This window comes from Ichthyophthirius multifiliis (genome assembly GCF_000220395.1).
Source record: "Ichthyophthirius multifiliis unplaced genomic scaffold scaff_1120509251419, whole genome shotgun sequence".
Taxonomy (NCBI): Eukaryota; Ciliophora; class Oligohymenophorea; order Hymenostomatida; genus Ichthyophthirius; species Ichthyophthirius multifiliis.
The window spans coordinates 99,924-119,050 of NW_004085892.1; the positions used below are offsets into that span (position 1 = coordinate 99,924).

Below are 19,127 nucleotides of genomic sequence, written 5' to 3' on the forward strand. Positions count from 1 at the left end.
ATAAATATTAAAATTTAATTTGATAAATAATAAAGAAAGAAATATACAATAAAAATTAAATAAATAATTATTTTAATAAAATTATATTTTTTATTAAAAAAGTAAAACTATTTTTTTTTAATATAAAAAATATATAATTTCTTCATTTTTTTAATTTTTTAATTTTTTTTTTATTAAATTCATACATTTTTTTATATTAATTTTCATAATTCTTACTAAGCCTATTAAGCTTATTAAGCCTATTCTTCTTACATTTTTTTTCAAAATCTAATGTCATAACTTTATAATCTAACCAACTTAGACTAAACTCTTCTGGATTTTACATCATAACTTCAAACTCTTCATCTGAAACATCATCTTATCCTAAAAACTAAATTACAATTTTTAATATAATTTTTATTACCATATATTTTTAATAAGTTATAATAAATTGTTAAAGTAAATTTATTTATAAATTTTTCAAAATTATTTTTGTTCATTAATTATTTTATTGTTTATTTATCAAGTTAATCATTTTAATTTTTTAAATAATTTTATAAAGAAGCTTCCATCATTTCTTCATCATATAATTTCTATTTTTTAAATTAAAAAAAAAAAAAGACAAAATTTTAAAAAGCTTAAATAATCAAATTTAAAAATATTTTTTTATGCAAAAATTGTCTTTTTTATTTATTATTACCACACTAGATTTAAGGATTGGTCTTACAAATTCCATTAAATCATTTTTAGAAATAATATTTTAACTTTAATTTTATAAAAATGTATTAATTTTAGATTAGAATTTTTTAGGAAGTTTGTATTTATAAATAGCTTAATTAAATTAGAATAAACAAATTACAAATAATATCTAAGGAAAAATGTTCTACATAAGAATAAAAAAGAAAATATTATTTAATAATTATATATATATAAAATAAAATTATTTAATATTCTTAATTAAATGTATATATATAAATAATAATAATACATAAATAATAATAATAAACTATATATATAATAAATATATATATATATATATTATATATATATATATTTATATATATATTTATAAAAATTTATATCAAATATTATTAAATTATATCAATTTATATAATCAAATTTTTTTATATTTAAATTTTAAATAATATTATTTTTATATTAATATGAATAATGTACTCGAATAGTTATTTTACATATTTTTTCATTAAATTAAACAAAAAATATTAATTATTATTTTTTCAAAAATAAAATTTTACTATTAATAATAGATTTTTATAAAATAATCTATTTTTAAAAAAGTAGCTTTATCAATATATTTTTTTTTTTTTTTTATTAATTAAATTTTTAAAAAAATAATTATAATTATAATAATTTTATATAATATTTTTAATATTAATAAAAAAATAATTATAATTAATATTATTTTTAAAATATCACAACTATAAAAGAAATTACCGATATAATTTGATTCTATCCAAAGTTATAAATATAAATATAATATACATTAAAAAATAAAATTGTATATATATATATTATTATTTATTTATTTATAATTATTAATTTTTTTTTTTTTTATATATATATATATATGTAAATAATATATTTATTTAAAATTTATTTTAAATAACCAAGAATTTATTGCTTTTAAAATATTATTTTTTATTATAAAGAAATTAATTTTAATATTCATAATCATTTTTTAAAAAATATAATTTAATTAATAATTTAATATAAATTATATATTTTGATTTAAATATATAATTGATATTTTTTTTGATTATTAATATTCTAATTTATAATATTTTATAAATCATTTTCTTTTTTTTAATATATTATTTTTTTAGTATGTTTTATCTATTTTATATATTTTTCACACAATTTTATGTGCTTTAAAATCAAAAAGTTTTTATTTATAAAATGCATATATTTTATCATAATAAAAATATTTATATTTATTAAAATAAACAAAGAAATCAAGTTTTTAAACAGAATTTTTCCTGCTTTAATTAATAATTGATAAAAGAAAATATTTCCCACTTAATTCAATTATATATATAATTAAATAAAAAAATCATATAATATTCATAAAAATTAAAAAAAAAGTTTCAATAAAAAAACAATTAAAGAAAAAATATTAAAAAATAAACATAAATAAAATATATAATAACAAATATTAAATTTTAAATATAAATCAATATATTATTGTTTTTGAAATATTTAATTTAATTTTAGATATGAACAAAAAAGTATTCATTTAATATTTATAATTATAAAATTAATAGTATTAGTATTTAAATTCATTTACTTAATATTTTATATTATTATTCAAAAAAAATATATATATATTACTTTAAGAATATATTTATTATATTATTTATAAAAATAAAAATATTATTTTCTATATATAAGTTTATTAATTTTTTAAACTTAATTTTTCATTCATTTTTATCCTTTTATATAATTTATTCGATATAAAAATTATTAACAAATATGATAATTTATCACATAATTATTATATTTTAATGTTTACTTTTTTATATTATAATATTAAAAGTCATCAATAATTCTTATTAATTTACATTTTAAATTTTGATTTTTTATATAAAAAAAAAATTATTTTTTTATTTTTTAAGTAAATTTAGTAAATGTTATTTTTAAGGTCTATAAATCAAATATTTTAAAAAATGAAAATTTAAATTTATTTATATATCAAATTATAAATACTATTAACTTCCATATTTTATTTTAATTTAAAGAATTTTTAAAAATAAAATGTTTTAGTTTTTATATATATAATAAAAATAATAATTAATAAATTTATTAAATAACTATATTTTTTTTAATATATATTTAACTGATTAATCATGAATAAATCTACTATTTTATAAAAAAAATAATAATAATAAAAAAATATATGTAAAACTTGAGTATGTAAGCAGTAGTAAACAACTTTTTTTCTAAAACAAAAAACAATTTTAAACATAAAAAACTTTCTTAACCAATAAAATAGCCATAATATATTGAATCACCGAACAATTAACCTTCTGATGTTGAAATGAATGATAAAATAATTAATATTGACAATAATATTAATCTTTTAAAACCTTAAAATTATAATAATTAAGAAAAAAGCCAAGATTGTAAAACTCTTATTTAATAAAAAGAAATTTAAAACTATATTTATTATTCGCATTCTCCCAACAAGCAAATTTTATAAACAAAAACTGATGAAAATACTAGCTTTAATAGTCAAAAAAACAATTAGTTCCTTATTAATAATTATAATTCAATTTATGATAATATTACAATAAAAGATTAAGAGATATATTTAAGGAAAGAAGAACCGAAAGAAAGAAATGAAGAATTATTAAAAAAACAACAAGAAATAAATAATTTAAAAGCTGAGATTTAAAAAAAAAATCAAATTATTTAATATTTGGAAAATTAATATGAAGAAAGTTTAGAAATTATTAATAATCTTAAATAATAATTAAAAACTTCATAAGAAAATTAAAAATTATAAAAGCAAAGTTATTTATATATATATATATATATATATAAGAAAATATATTATTTCATTTAAAAAAAATAAAAAACAGATAAATTATAAAATAATTGTAAATCTTAGTAGGCTATATCATAAGATATAATAAGTTAAAATATAAGTATAATAGAATAATTAAATAAAAAAAAATAAAGTTATGATAAAATACAGTAAATAAATTAAACAGAGCTTGAAATTCTCAAAAACTCAATAAAAAATGTAAAAAAAAATATATATATATAAAATTAATTAAATAGTAAATTTAAAGGAATGTTGTTTCTAAATAAAAAATGAAATAGAAAATTAATCAGGACCATTGATTGAGGAAAATAAATTATTACAATAAGAAGTGTTTAAATTAAAATAAAAATACGGCTATCTGTTTATTGAAATGTAGAGTATGTTAACAAAAATCGATTTAAATGAAAAAAGTAATGAACATGAGATAATTCTTGAGCAAAAACAATAAATATAATAACTAAAAAATCATTAGATATATGGAAAAATAAATATAAGAAAATTAAACTAGAGATGAAAGAAGTCCAAAAATAATTCGAAGAATATACAAAAATAATGGAAACAATGAAAACATTATAAATTTAAATGGAAAGCTAATAAATATTATAAAAAAGCTAAAATTCAAATGAATAATAATAGTAGTTTTAAGATACATTGGATATGTATGATTTACATGAATAAAAATTAAGAAATGAAATTATTTAAGATATTTAAAGTTTTTAATAATATAGAAACATTAATTTAGATTTCGATTAATAATTTTTTTAATAAAATAATAATATTTGGTAATACTTATAGGAATAAAAATAATAATTATAAATTGATTAAAATAATATTTTAATTAATAAATTTGATGAGTTTTCATTTAAAAATGAGTCCGAAAATAATAGTAATAAGGCCATAAATTAAAATTTTTTGGAAAACTAATAAATTAATATTAATACTATAGAAAGTCTTTGCATATAATATGAATAAGATAAATGATAATTTAAATTATTAATTTTATTTATAAAAATTAAAATAAATAGTTATATAAATAAAATAAAATTGTGTATGGAAATATAATTATTTTTAATTTATATATTTAATATTCTTTTATTGTAATTATCTTTTTATTAATAACAAATAAAATATGTGAATAGAAACAAATTATTTAGAAAATAAAAATAATTTAAATGAGAAAAATATATATATATATATATAATATTTAATCAAATTAAATTATATATTAATGAAAAAAATTTATAAATTATTTAATTGAAAAATAATCTTATTTATATTAAAATTTAATAGATATTTGTAATTCTTATTATAAATATATATTTAATAAATATTTTATTATATTATTTTAAATATATTATATAAATTAATTTAGTATTTAATTTTATATATTATTTTAATTATTTTTATTAAATTTATTTTTTACAATATTTAAAATACTATTAATTTATTTTTATTTTAAAATAAAAATATTTTGCTTTAATTTTTTTTAAATGTAAAAGGCTAAAAATAATTTATATATTATTTAGATTATTAAATTTAATATATAATTTTGAAAATATATAAAACATTTTTTGATCTTAATATTAATAAATTATATGACTATATAACTATTACTATTATAATTTTTTAATTAAAGAAAAATTATATTTTTTGTTATTTATTTGTTATTTAATAATATTTTATTTTTGGACAAATAGTAATTATATGTAAGTTAAATTTAAATGAATTGGATTTAATGGTCCATTCTTCTTCATTGATTATTTAATTATAAATTTATTATTTTTCTTCATTCAGGACTATGAAAAAATCAAATTAAACAAAATAAATATGTAATTTTTAATATATATATAAATATATATATATATATATATATATATATATATATATATATATATATAATTGCATATTAATGTCCTATTTAATTTAATACTATTTTAATTTTATAGATAGTCATTTATTTTATAATTTATGTTTAAAATAGTTACTTATAAACTGGCACATATTGCTCATATAAATTACCTGATTTATCTGCATGGCTACAGATGAAATAACAGGCAAAGCTCATATCCAATAAAGTAGTTACATACACACTGTATCAGACTTATTCGACTAGTTCCAAATATTACTTTTTTTTTAGAGTGTTTATTGATCCCTGGGAATTGTTTCCAATTCAAACATATTATCTTTCCTGTTTGCCAATTAATGATTAGAGCCATTTTTTAAGATAATTTATAACATTCCCTATTATGTCATAATTCATAATATTCAAAGATTATTTATTATTATTTCATCATATTTTTTAAGAATTAGTAATAGTAAAATTCCGTTATTTTTAACTTATATTTTGAGGTAGAGTTAATTTATAAAAATCATTTATTGAAATATTTTATTTTTCTTATTGTTTAAGGTTATTTTCCTGAAGTTCTACTAAGTTAGGTCACAAAACTTTAGAATAGTTTATAAAACTCTTTATTTTTGTTTAAGTTTATTAAAACTATCGATTTTATTCTTGTAGTTAAACGCACCACTCATATTCCAAGAATCAGCGATTATTTAAAATAGATTTAGGGATTATTCTTGTATTATTGATTTGTAGTTTTTGTTATTTAAATAAATAATTTATAATAAAAAGTAATTATTTAATTAATTATTATATATAATTTTATTTTATTAATTTATTGTTTAATATATAATTAAGAGAAATTGTAATATTTCTTAATACATAAATATTTAAAGTATGTCTTTTTAATTTATAGTTTATATTTTTTTTAGTTTAAGTAATTTTATAATAATATATATTTAAATATAATAAAAATAGCATCCACCAAATTCAATAATAATAAAAATCTGAATAAAACTATATAAATTAATAAAGCAATATTAATTTATTTTCTGATTCAGAAAATAAAGGAAAAAAATAAAATAAGAAAAATACATCCGTAAACAAAAGAATAAAATCAACAAAAATTATTTTGTAAAAAAAAAAAAAAAAAATATTATTAAAAAAACAAATTAGTAAAAAAAAAATATAAGAATAAAAATAAAAATGTCTAAATTACTTTAAATATTTAATTATACAAATTTATTATTTACCGGTTTAATACTAGCATACCCAAAGAAATTATTTACCATTTTATCTAGCAAATGTAAGCGTGTATAATCTTCTTCAAACATATAAAAAGACATATCAACAAAAGATTGCTAAATACCTGAAAACCTAAAAAAGAAATTCGAAAAAGCATGCTAAATAATAAGAAAAGAACAAAATATATCCCAGAACGATTCTTTAGAATTATATGGGCTTTATAAATAAGCTTTGTTTGGCCAAAATATGTAAAAAGAGCCATTGAAATTAAATATAGAAGCCCATATGAAGTGGAAACATTGGGAAAGATTTAAAGACTTAAAAAGAGAGGAAGCTATGATGTTATATATAGAATATATATGTAGATTATTACCTGAGAAAATAGACTTATTTTAAAAAGTAGAAAGCGAATAAAATTAATAAGAAGAATAAGATGAATATGAACTAAGTGAAAAAGATTTATTTATAAGTGATGAAGAAAAATAAGAAGTAGAAAATAAATAAAAAACTTTTGGTGTAAAAGTAAGTAAAATGAATGAAAAAAATATAGGTAGCGAATTTTTATAAGAAAAACCAAATTTTGAATAATCGAATGAAAATCGTGCTTTTTTTGAAGCTTTAGAGTAATAAGATATCGAAAAAATAAATACTTTAATAAACTAAGGGTTTAATTTATTAAATATAAATGAAAAAGGATAAACTGGATTGCACTTTGTCATAGAAAATGAACTAGAAGAAGCTTTTTAATATCTTTTGGGCGTTTTTCCAGATATAAATGCTTAAGATTAAGATGGATTTACAGCTTTACATACTGCTATATTAAATGAAAATAAAAAAGCAGTTTTTAAATTGATTGAAAAATAGGCAGATGCATATAATGTTAAAGATAATGAAGGATTTTCTGCTTTTGATTTAGCGGATAAAAGTTTGAAAGAATATATTTAATAAAATTATATTTTTAAAAAATGAATTTTATATATTTTATATAACTACATTTAATTTTTTTTTTTTTCATTGTTATTATTTTAATATATATATGGCTTTTTATTTTACTTGATTGTCCTTATCCTTTGCTAAGTTATTAAGAATTTAATAAATATTATCAGTATTATTTGCCCCAAAGTGTTTTATTATCTCCTCTATTATTTCCAAAACAACAATCTTTATGTTTGGGACTTTATCTATAGCACCTTTTTCTAATAAATCTTTAATTTACGTAAATATATATGACTAACTAAGACTCTATATTGTATATTTTATACTAAAAAAAGCTCCAATTCTTAATAAATAGTTATTATTTTCGAATAACTCATAAAACTCAGGCAATATAAAGTTTTAGGTAAATTCAGGGGGAAAGTTTTTAGCTAAAAGTCCAAGTGTTTTAGCACTTTCTAGCCTTACTTCAGCTGTATTATCTTTGAGTAAATTTTTGATTATTTAAAAAAAAGTTTTATCGACTTGATTTTATTATAAATTGGCTTCATGAACTAAACGAGATATTGTATTTAAAGCAGAAGTCCTCACACGCCATTTTTTACTTTGGGAAATATTTTCAATTGATTTTATAATAGTTTAAATTACATTAGAAGATAGGTTTTATTGGAATTTTTTGAAGTCTTTAATTTTTTTAAATAGTTTAAATTTTTATTCATTGTCGCTTTCCTCAAGAAGTTCTTCAAAAAAACTCTCAAGAATTTTAAGAAGGTCTATGTTGCCTTCTTAAAGTAAATTTATTATAGCATCACCTAAATTATTTCTAGTTAAATATATATATATATATATATATATATATATATATATATATATAATATATATATATATATTTATTTATTTATTTTTTAAATATTTTTAATTTACTTTATTTATATTCCTTTTTCTTTGATTAATAATTTTAGTTTAGGAATAAATAATTGTGAGAAATTAGGTATAAATTAATATATATTCAATATATTTTATAAGAATTTTATTTTAACTTCATTATCTGCATTTTCTCCTAGAAATTCTAAAAGGGAAGGTATATAAAACTAGTTAATAATATTTTTTTCAAAAGAATTTACAATAAGTTCTATTTATTCAATCAAATTGCATTTTATTTTTATACTTTTGTCCTGTAAAATTTTCTCTATGAAAATATTATTAAGTTCTTCTTAAGTTTTCGATTATATTTTTTATTTTAAAATTATTAAAATTTCCAATAAAGGAACTCTTACAAAATCACTTTCATCTTAAAGGAAATTCTCGAAAATTTGAATGAATGTGTTTTCAGGAAATATAGGTATTATTTTCCCAAAAAAAACTAAGCTTTAGCATATTATTTTTCTTATCATTGGAGTGGGGTCAGTGGACAATTTTTCTATATTTTCGATTATTTCCTTTTAGTTTTCTTCATCTAATTCAGTAAAAAATTCAGGCATTAATATTATTGAAATTTCTTTTTATCTAAAATTATCATTTTATAAGGCTTTTTTTGTTTTGTTTATTTTTTTAAATGTAAAAAAAAATTACTTCTATTTGTGAAGTCCATTAATATTTTTTCAAAATGCTTTAAATTTATTTATTTGAATATTTATTTTATACATATTAACAATTCATCTCTTATTTAAACTTCTTCTTATTTTTATAATTAGTTGAATATAATATCCATTAATAAATGTGCGTGATATTATCCTCCTATATAATTTATTAATTAAGGGATTAATTTAATTAATTCGCGTTAGATTTCTTCTTCGTCTTTAAAAAGTTAGTTTATGAAAGGAATTAAAAATACACGTGTTTTTTCAGGACCGAGGGCTATACTTATTGTTGTGAATGTTTTGATTGTTTAAGCACGTTTTTTTACACTAGGCTGTTTCATTTCTTCTAGAAGTACATTTAGAGGATTTAAACTTTTTAAAAATGTTACATTTTCTGCTGAATTGTTTTCAGTCATTTTTTTGTTATTATTTTGTTTTAATTGAAATATTTTTAATTTTTTTTTTTTATTATTATTTTCAGAATTTAATTTTAATATTTTTTAATTAAGTTAATATATAATATAATTTTTCATATATAAGATGTATTCATTATATATTTTTTTAAATATTATTATATTAATTATATTAATTATATTAATTATAAACTTTTAATTTTTTTTTTTTTTTATTTAATTTTTTAAATAAATTTAAATAAATAATATTTTTAATAATTTATTAAGTTTTTAACTTTAAAACACTTTGTTTTTAATATTTTGTAATAATTTATTATAAAATTAAATATATTATAATTAATTGTTAAAAAGACAGAATCTAAATAATAACAACATATAATAAAATAAATAAAAAGTAAAAATAATGTTTCCAAGAACTAGTTTTTTTTTATAAAGATAAAGCTCATTAGTAAAATGTATAAAATAAAACAAAACCAAATCATAAAAATATTTAATTGAAAAAAAAAAAAAAAAAAAAAAATAGAACGTACAGAAAAATCAAAAGAAAGAGAAAAATCTTCAACATCATTAACACGCAAATAATCATAAAATTATATCAATAACGAACAATAATTATCAGCAACAATGAAGTAAAAAATAAAATAAAACAAACAATATATAATTAAATTTATTTTAACATATAAAAAGAATGATTATAACAAAGGCACCTCCAGTAATCTAAAGAAGTTAAGAAAATAGATAATTGACATTAGCAATATAAAGATAAAAATCAATTGAGATTTAATAAGATATTAATAACAATAATATAATAAACAATCCTTCATTTTAGCATATTGATATTTCAGGATTAAATACCCAAACAAATGAAAATAAATCATAAGTAATTTCACAATCAAATATACCATTAATTATCAAAAATATTAATTCGAAAACAAGTTAAATTCTTATATATTTATATATATATAAATAAATTTATATTTTCTATAATATATATATATTTATATTTATATTTTTTTTATATTTATATTTATTTTATATAGTCAAAAAAGTGGAATAATAAAGCTTAGCTCAAAGTATAAATATGAATACAAGCATTAATATGTTTGAAAATACACAAACATTGTAAAATATTAATGATGAAAAAGAACGTTAAAAATCAAGCAATATACGTACTTTTGTCCGTGTTCGACCTTTGAATAAAATGGAAATCGAATTTATTGAAAACGGCTTTGGTTTTGATAATTTGCGTTTTCCCGATTCTAAATCTATTCTTGTTTTGCCAGAAAAAAGTATATTTACATTAGACAAAGTTTACGCTCCAGATGCTTAATAAGATTAAATATATGAAGATGTAGGTAGAGAAATGGTTAATAGTGTTCTTTAAGGTTATAATGGCACTATATTTGCATACGGAGCGACAGGTTCGGGTAAAACACACACAATGTTTGGAGATGTAAATAATTAAAAAAGCTGTGGTATAATACCAAGGGTCTCTAATTAAATTTTCACTTAAATTAATCAAGTAGATTAGGACATTGAATACGTTATAACTTGCAGTATGCTAGAAATTTATAAGGAGCAACTTTTTGATTTATTAAATATAAATAGAGTAGGTTTAAAAATAAAAGAATTACCAAATAAAGGTGGTGTTTTTGTAAAAGGACTAACTAATGTAGCTGTAGACTGCGAAGAAGATATAATGGACTCAATTACACTCGGATATAATAGTAAATAGACTAGAGAGACTCGAATGAATGAATATTCGTCTAGATCTCATACTTATTTTTACAATTAATGTAACACAGAGATTAAATAATGGCTAGGAAAAAATAGGAAAACTAAACCTAGTAGACCTTGCTGGAAGCGAAAATTAGCTAAATCATAAGCTACAGGGGAAAGTCTTGAGGAAGCAAAAAAAATTAACTTAAGTTTAAGTTGTTTGGGAAATGTTATTCATTCCCTTACTTCTAATTATGAGCATATTCCTTATAGAGATTCAAAATTGACACGTATTTTATAGGAAAGTCTTGGAGGAAATTACAAAACATCTCTAATTGTGACATTGTCACCACATTCATGTCAACATGAAGAGTAGATTAGTACTCTTAAATTCGCATAGAGGGCTAAGACTATTAAAAACAATGTAAAGGTAAATGTTAAGTTAAGTGTGGATTAAATGAGAAAACTAATTGAATAACTAAAAAATATGGTAAAAAAAAAGGAAGGTTATTGTAAGAAATATAAAGCCATTATTATTAAACTAAAAGATGAAATAAAAAATTTTGTAAAGAATAATGAAAATGTAACTTTTGGTAAAATATTTGTAAATTTTTTATATATTATAAAGATATTTTTATTAAGTAAAAGGCTTAGAAGATATTTTGATTAATTCAGAAGTAGAAAATATAGAAAAAAATGATGATAATAACAAGATTATAAATAATAATAATAATAATAATAATAATAATAATAATAATAATAATAATAATAATAATAATTTAAAAACTAATAGCAACGGTTTAAATAGCTCACTATTAGATGATTCTGAATTAGAAGATAATTTAAATGGGTTAAGTCCTTTCAATTCTAAACCAGGAATTAAAAAAGGCTTAAATATGGATTATAAATAATGCTATATTGATAAAGTTATTTAATGTAGAAATTATGAAAAAGAATTAATGGAAAAAAAGAAAGAATTACTTTTATATGAAGGATAGTTAGCTTAAGTTAAAGAATAGAAAAATCAAATTGAATTCAATCATATTAAATAAGTTACTAAGAATGATTATAATATATTTGAAATTGAAATTTTATAAAAATAAGTTAGTTCGCTTATTGATTCTATATGTAAATGTGAACATAAAATATCTATTTTAATGAAAGAAAAATTTGAAATATGTACATATTTTCTTGTATAAATATATTTTAAATTATTTTTATATGATATTAAAGAGTAGTTAAAAATTGATGATATTTTAAAATAAAAATAATAATTTACTGAAATTCATTTCTCTTAGTATTTCTAAAAGAGCATTAATTTTAATTATGATGATATTTTTTTTAAAAAACAAAAAAAAATGTTTATAATTTATTTTTAAATTAAAAACAAAAAGAATCTTACATAAAAATGGGGTGATTTAGAGAAAAATATAAGATAAACAATCTCTGAAGATGAAAAGAAAGAAGACTTAGAAATAGATCCATAATAACACGCAAATCATTTATAGGAAATTTAGACTTTAATACACTTAATAAAACGTCTGAAATGTTAGAAGAAATAATAGATTTTCCTTCTTATATAGAAAAAATAAACACATAAAATCCAATACCAAGAGATATTATAATAGTATTATTAAAAAAGCAATTATTTAAGTAAAAAATAAATTGAAAAATAAATAACCGAAAATAAAAAATAGTTCTCATACAATAAATTAACATTTAATAAGAACAATTCATGCATTAGAATGGAAATAAATAATTGAATATGGCAAAGCTAAAATGAAATCTATATTAAATCGTATATAATCGAAACATATAAATAATTTGGAATAAGTAATAAAGGAATCAAGCCAAAACTATATTTAATTAAGAAATAGAATTGAATAAGTAGAACTTGAGACTTAATTTGTAAAAGAAAGAATAAATAGCTATAATTATGAAAAAACACCTACTAAACCAAAAATAATAAAAGAAAGTGATAGTATAAGAAATCTACTTATGAAACCTTCTAAAAATAGTATCAAGGCTAGATATTATACAGGATTTTAAATAGAAAATGAATCTGTAAAGGAAAACGAAATTTTAAATGAATTATTTAATTAATTAAAACAATGTAATATATTAATTTGAATTTATATTTATAATTGTAAAAATCTTAAAGGTGAAGAATAAATATCAAATAATGTTATGCCTTTAACTTATAACAAAGCAATAGAAGAATTGTAAAATAGAAATAATCTAATAAAAAAAATTTCAGCAGAATTAAATAGCCATAGTATTGAAAGTTTTAATTAAGAGTTTGTAGAATAAATACTTAAAGAAAATGATAGATTAGAACATAGAATATGCAGTTTATAAAATGAATTAAAAATGGAAATGGGAAAATCGGAGCATTATTAAGATGTAAATATTATATTTTAAAATTATAAAATAAAATATAATAAATAAATAAAAAATATTATTTTTTAAGTAGATAAGAAATATATATATATAAATTAATTTAAATAAAAAAAAATAAAAAAAATTAATAAGAATAAATATATATATATATATATATATAATATATATATATATATATATATATATATATTTAAAAATAATATAAATAGGCTTATAAAGCAGAAAAATAAAATTTTATATTATAAAGTTAATAAAGTAAATAATTAGAAGAATTTTTAATGTAAAAAATGAAAGAAGAAAGTGAATTAGTAGAAAGAACATAAAAAAAAATTATTTTATAACATGAATAGTAGATATAAAAATTTAAAGAAAATTTTTTAAAAATTTCAGATAAATTTTAACATATTTTACAAAGGCAATTTTTTTTTAAATATTTTGATTTATTTTTTATATTTAATATTTTTAATTTTATATATATAGTGTAAAAGAAATAAAAAATATGCATGATCTTGAATATGTTAAAAACGAAATATAATAATATAAAGAATAATACACCAATTTTTTTGAAAAATAATAAATATCTCCTGAATTATAATAAGAAACAAAATTTAATTTTGTTTTTAATTAATTTCAATAAAAAGAAGATGAAAAAAATATATTATTTAATAAAAACTATGTTGATAATTTAAAAAAATCACCTTAATAAATAAAAAGCTATTCATAATAAAAAAAATTATAAAAATATTAATAATAATAATAATAATAATAATAATAATAATAATAATAATAATAAATATAAATTTTTCAATGTGATTCTGCTTAAAAATAAAATTAAAGATCTTCTAGTTCGCCAAAAAACAACTAATAAATAGTGAAAGATGTAAAGAAAAAAATAAATTTAATAATTAAAATTTAATAAATCTATAAAATGCAAATAAATCTTAATCTTTTTTGTAAAAATAAAATTATTAAGGGTTTTAAATTGGGATAAAAAAAAACCTTTTGAGAAAATTCATATATATATATATATATATACCAATAAATATATAAATATAAAAATATATAAAAATAAATATAAAAATATATATATAAATTTTTTAAATATATATATATTGTATTTAAATAATATTATTAATTATATAAATTAATATTAATTTATAATTATATAATATTTTAATTTATTCATAATATACATTAAAATAAATAATATATAAATCTTAATATACATATAAATATTTTATTTACATTTATATAATAAATTACCTATCGAATTTTTTAATTTTAATATATTTAGGACCCTATTAATTTTTTTTTTTTTTTTATTTTTTAATTACAAAATTTTATTTTATAAATATTATTTATTTTTTTATTAATTTTATATATTTATAATTTTTTTATTTCTTTTTAATGGAATTTACACCTAATTCTAGTATTGTGCATTTTGAAAATGATATTCCTTTATTAATTTTTGATGTCAAAATAAAAGAAAAATTTGTAAAATTACCAATCTTCGAAAATACAGAACCAGAATAAATTTCTTCACATTTTGCTAGAAAGTATAAATTAACTTAAAAATAATAGAAATTTGTAAAAAGTTTAATAAAAAATTAAATATAAGAAATAAAAGAAAAATATAAAATTGATAATTAAAATTTAGATTAAATAGAAAAATAAATAGAAAAAGAAATTGCTTAATACACATATATTTTATAATAAAAAAGAAATAATTAAAATATTAATTCCATTTATGATTAACATAAAGATGATAATAATAAAATAATATTCGACATTATTTAGAATAGTAATTAAGAAAAAACAATATAATAAATAAAAAATAAAAATATGTATATAATAATAAAAATATTATAATAATAATATAATTAAAATATTTTTTTTCTTAATAAACATAGAAACAAAATACCATAAATAGAAATAAAAGCATAAAAAAACATTTAGATAATTGAAAATAAGTATAATAATTAAAAAGATTAAAGACAAAAAAATGCAATTATTTAATAAGATATGAATAACTATATTTAAAATAGTAATGATAATTAAAATGATATCAATAATATAATTTTAGAAAAAAAACAAACTAAATCTTATTTAAATTTATAAAATTAAAATTAATATGTTGGCGATGAAACTAATTATTAACAAATCCCTATGTATTAATAATCCACTATTTAAGATTTTATTGATTAAAAATAATTAAATGAATATAAAACATAAGTCTAGCAAAATATAAAATAATATAAAAAGGAAAAATATAAAATTAACCCTTTCTCAAATAAACTTTTATTTCAAAATTATTAAATTTTAAACAGTACAAAACAAATAATAAATAGCTTTAAAGGAGATCTAAATAGCAATAGCTTTTAAGAAAAATAAAATAAATAATAATAATTTAATAAAGAATTATAAAATAACTAAAAAAATTGCAAATAATTATTTAATAAACAATTTATATAATAGTAAGAATGTGAAAGAAATAATAAAAGTTTTTAATATTTTTAAAAATAATAAGATGAGGAATCTTTAGATAGCATAAATTTTGAAATTCCTGATGAAAATTATTATTTATAAAAGCATATTAATAATTAAGTTTAAAAAGTTTCTAAAGAAAAAAACTTCATTATATAATTTGAATAATTAGAGCAATATTTTAAAAAAGCAAATAATTAAAATAGATTACCAAAAAAATAGTTATATAATTAGTTTTATTATTTTGATAAAGATTGAAGAATATATTTATAAAATAAATAAAATGTTAATTATATATTAATATGTTAATAATATTTTGATTTTATTTTAGAATAAAAAACATTCCATTTTTATATATTAAAAAAATACATTAATCATTTTAGTCAGTTAAATTTTAATAATATATATATAAAATTTAGAATAAAAAAACTTATATATATTTAAATATTTATAATTACTAATAAAATATATATAATATAAAATAAAAAATATAAATATAGAATATATTATAAAATAAAAAATATAAAATCTAAAATATAAAAAATAAATAAAAAAAATATTAATAAAAAATATAAATATAAAATAAAAATTATAAAATATTTAATATAAAATATTAAATATAAAATATAAATTATAAAATATAAATTATAAAATATAAAATAATTATATTTTTTTTCTCTTTATTATAATAAATATTAAAATATATATTAATTATATATAAATATATAATTGACTTATTTCTTAATTTAAATATAATATTATAATATATATCTTATAATTTTTATTTATATATAAATTTTTATTTATATATAATTAATTTATTTTTATTTATTTATTAAAATCCTTTTTTAAACTATAATATTTTTTTTTCTAATAAAATGGTCTTATTTTTTCTTATATAAATATCATTTTTATTTCTTTATTTATTTTTCTTTTATCAATTTTTTTTTTTTTTTTTAATATTTACTTTATCTTATTCTAATTATTTATATATACTTTTTCTTAGATTTCTTGTCAACTTATTTTTTAATTCCATTAATAATTATCTTTTTCTTTTATAATTTTCTTCTTTTTATTTTGCTTCTTCATTTATACTATTGTAGATTTAAATTTTAAGTATTTCTTCATAACTTTTGTAAATTTTACTTTTAATATCTTTCACCAATGTTAATTTGAAGGAATAATTAATTCATCTTAATAAGCTTTTATTCTTGTTTTTTCTCTTATACATATTTATTTATAGGAGTAGAAAATTTTAACTTAAATTAGGTATTTAAGTTCTTCTTATTTTTTTTTATAATAAATTTCTTCTTTAGAAAGATTATTTTATTAAAGTTTTATTTTTTTATCAAATATTTTTAATTTCTCCACTTTTAAATCTTAAATTTCTTTAATTGAATTAATAATAGCTTTTTATACTCTTTCTTTTTTCATTTCTGCTTTTTTATTATTTCAATAATTTTACTATATTTAAGGTCCAAATTTATTAATTCATTATCTTTTATCTGATTTCTTCTTTATATTAATTAATTTATTATTTATTTCTTATCTTTATTTTTCCAAGTTATCATGTTTCTTGTTTTTCTATAATTTATATATTCATTTAAGTTATTAAAAGATTTTTTATTTCAATTTATTCATACAAATAAAGAACATTTTTAATTAATATTTATATTAAAATATAATGAAATCAAGAATTCAATATAAAATTAAATTAATATCAGAATAAATTTTTTATTATGAACTTTATAAATTTAATATAATTAATGAATATTTTACAAAAACATTATTATTAGCAATTTAATTTATATAAATATTAAAAATGAAGTTATCCTATAATTAAATCAGAATAAAATATTAAAAAGTTATTTAATTTTAAATTGATAAATAATAAATATAATTATATTTATTTAATTTATTATTTAAGATATTATTAATACACATTTTTTTAAAAAAAATATAAAAATATTATATTTTTATAAATATTAATGATATTTATTAAAAAAGCTTATATATATAATTATTTTAATATATTTTATTTGGGAATTGAATTTAAATAGATATATTTAAAGACATTTTTATATGCAAAAGGTATTTTATTATTTATTCTTTTTATTATTTATTATATTAATAATTAAAAAATACATAAACAGTTACAATATAAATAATTTATAATTATAAAAAAATTCAATAAGGATTTAAAGAAAATATACATAAAAAATAAATATGTAATATTAATATATATTTTTTTTAAGTAAATAAATAATATTTTAAAAATTTAATAAACATATTTACATAGATTAATAATCTTAGAAAAAATTATTTATAAAAATTCAGTAAAATTTATGTAGTAATATTAATTAAAATTTTCATAAAAATATTAATATAAGTAATAAATAAAATAAAAAATATAATGAAAAAACTTTATGATTTGGATTATATGATTTTCGGTTCTACTTTATAAAAATTATATGAATGTAATACAAATGACTTAAAATAATATTATTAATAATGAAAAGTAAAAAAATATTTATAAATAAAAAACAATACATACAATTAATAATAAAAAAATTACTAAAAATAATAACTAAACTGCCATATTATATAATTTATTTAAATAAAAAAAACTAATTTATAAATAAATGTAATTAAAAAAAAAGAAATATATGTTTGATTTAGATTAGATTTTCTATGATAACCAAAATAAATAATCGTTTTAATAGAATATCAAAAAAAAGAAAAGGATTATATATGTGTTAAAAATTAAAATGAAAATAAAATTAAATTAAAATATAATTTGATCAGGTAAAAATTTAAAAAAGTAATAAAGTAAAAAAATATAATTTTGAAATTTAAGATATATAACATTCTAAAATTATTTAAATAAGTATATATATATATATATATGTATTTATTTATAATTGTTTTTTAAAAAAAAATAAAAATAAAATTATTTCTATTAAAAATTT

At 15.0% G+C, this 19,127-nt stretch overlaps 3 protein-coding genes across 3 annotated transcripts, besides 32 other annotated features; 1 reads left to right on the forward strand and 2 right to left on the reverse strand. All coding sequences in view use genetic code 6, as the record gives it.

The window, feature by feature from the left end:
• The first annotated feature begins 134 nt into the window (after positions 1–134).
• Positions 135–169: a microsatellite.
• On the reverse strand, positions 143–1,184 carry IMG5_200070 (hypothetical protein; the record flags this gene model as incomplete). Its single annotated transcript, XM_004024056.1, has 4 exons — positions 143–370; positions 680–743; positions 968–985; positions 1,156–1,184. 4 exons carry the CDS (start codon positions 1,182–1,184, stop codon positions 143–145), a joined length of 339 nt encoding a protein of 112 aa, XP_004024105.1.
• Positions 146–204: a microsatellite.
• Positions 209–252: a microsatellite.
• Positions 951–983: a microsatellite.
• Positions 957–1,003: a microsatellite.
• Positions 987–1,050: a microsatellite.
• Positions 1,032–1,084: a microsatellite.
• A 146-nt stretch (positions 1,185–1,330) lies between the features above and the next one.
• Positions 1,331–1,378: a microsatellite.
• A 324-nt stretch (positions 1,379–1,702) lies between these two features.
• Positions 1,703–1,752: a microsatellite.
• Positions 1,753–2,063: 311 nt separating this feature from the next.
• Positions 2,064–2,127: a microsatellite.
• Positions 2,128–3,635: 1,508 nt separating this feature from the next.
• Positions 3,636–3,702: a microsatellite.
• Positions 3,703–4,765: 1,063 nt separating this feature from the next.
• Positions 4,766–4,824: a microsatellite.
• Position 4,825: 1 nt separating this feature from the next.
• Positions 4,826–4,899: a microsatellite.
• Positions 4,900–5,383: 484 nt separating this feature from the next.
• Positions 5,384–5,442: a microsatellite.
• A 1,087-nt stretch (positions 5,443–6,529) lies between these two features.
• Positions 6,530–6,572: a microsatellite.
• Positions 6,573–7,640: 1,068 nt separating this feature from the next.
• IMG5_200080 (protein phosphatase pp2a regulatory subunit a, putative) lies at positions 7,641–9,558 on the reverse strand (the record flags this gene model as incomplete). The annotated part of the gene is made up of 3 exons (XM_004024057.1): positions 7,641–8,385; positions 8,487–9,090; positions 9,135–9,558. 3 exons carry the CDS (start codon positions 9,556–9,558, stop codon positions 7,641–7,643), a joined length of 1,773 nt encoding a protein of 590 aa, XP_004024106.1.
• Positions 8,394–8,452: a microsatellite.
• Positions 9,558–9,648: a microsatellite.
• Positions 9,649–9,707: 59 nt separating this feature from the next.
• Positions 9,708–9,745: a microsatellite.
• Positions 9,746–10,102: 357 nt separating this feature from the next.
• Positions 10,103–13,037, forward strand: IMG5_200090 (kinesin motor domain protein; the record flags this gene model as incomplete). Its single annotated transcript, XM_004024058.1, has 4 exons — positions 10,103–10,490; positions 10,596–11,786; positions 11,929–12,453; positions 12,508–13,037. The coding sequence occupies exons 1-4, from the start codon at positions 10,244–10,246 to the stop codon at positions 13,035–13,037; spliced, it is 2,493 nt and encodes an 830-aa protein (XP_004024107.1). The 5' UTR covers positions 10,103–10,243.
• Positions 10,503–10,565: a microsatellite.
• Positions 10,543–10,593: a microsatellite.
• Positions 11,994–12,053: a microsatellite.
• A 774-nt stretch (positions 13,038–13,811) lies between the features above and the next one.
• Positions 13,812–13,864: a microsatellite.
• Positions 13,865–14,394: 530 nt separating this feature from the next.
• Positions 14,395–14,467: a microsatellite.
• A 289-nt stretch (positions 14,468–14,756) lies between these two features.
• Positions 14,757–14,807: a microsatellite.
• Positions 14,808–15,017: 210 nt separating this feature from the next.
• Positions 15,018–15,059: a microsatellite.
• A 432-nt stretch (positions 15,060–15,491) lies between these two features.
• Positions 15,492–15,555: a microsatellite.
• Positions 15,508–15,549: a microsatellite.
• Positions 15,508–15,551: a microsatellite.
• Positions 15,556–16,618: 1,063 nt separating the features above from the next.
• Positions 16,619–16,820: a microsatellite.
• Positions 16,821–16,924: 104 nt separating this feature from the next.
• Positions 16,925–16,969: a microsatellite.
• Positions 16,935–16,971: a microsatellite.
• Positions 16,936–16,986: a microsatellite.
• The last annotated feature ends 2,141 nt before the right edge of the window (positions 16,987–19,127 follow it).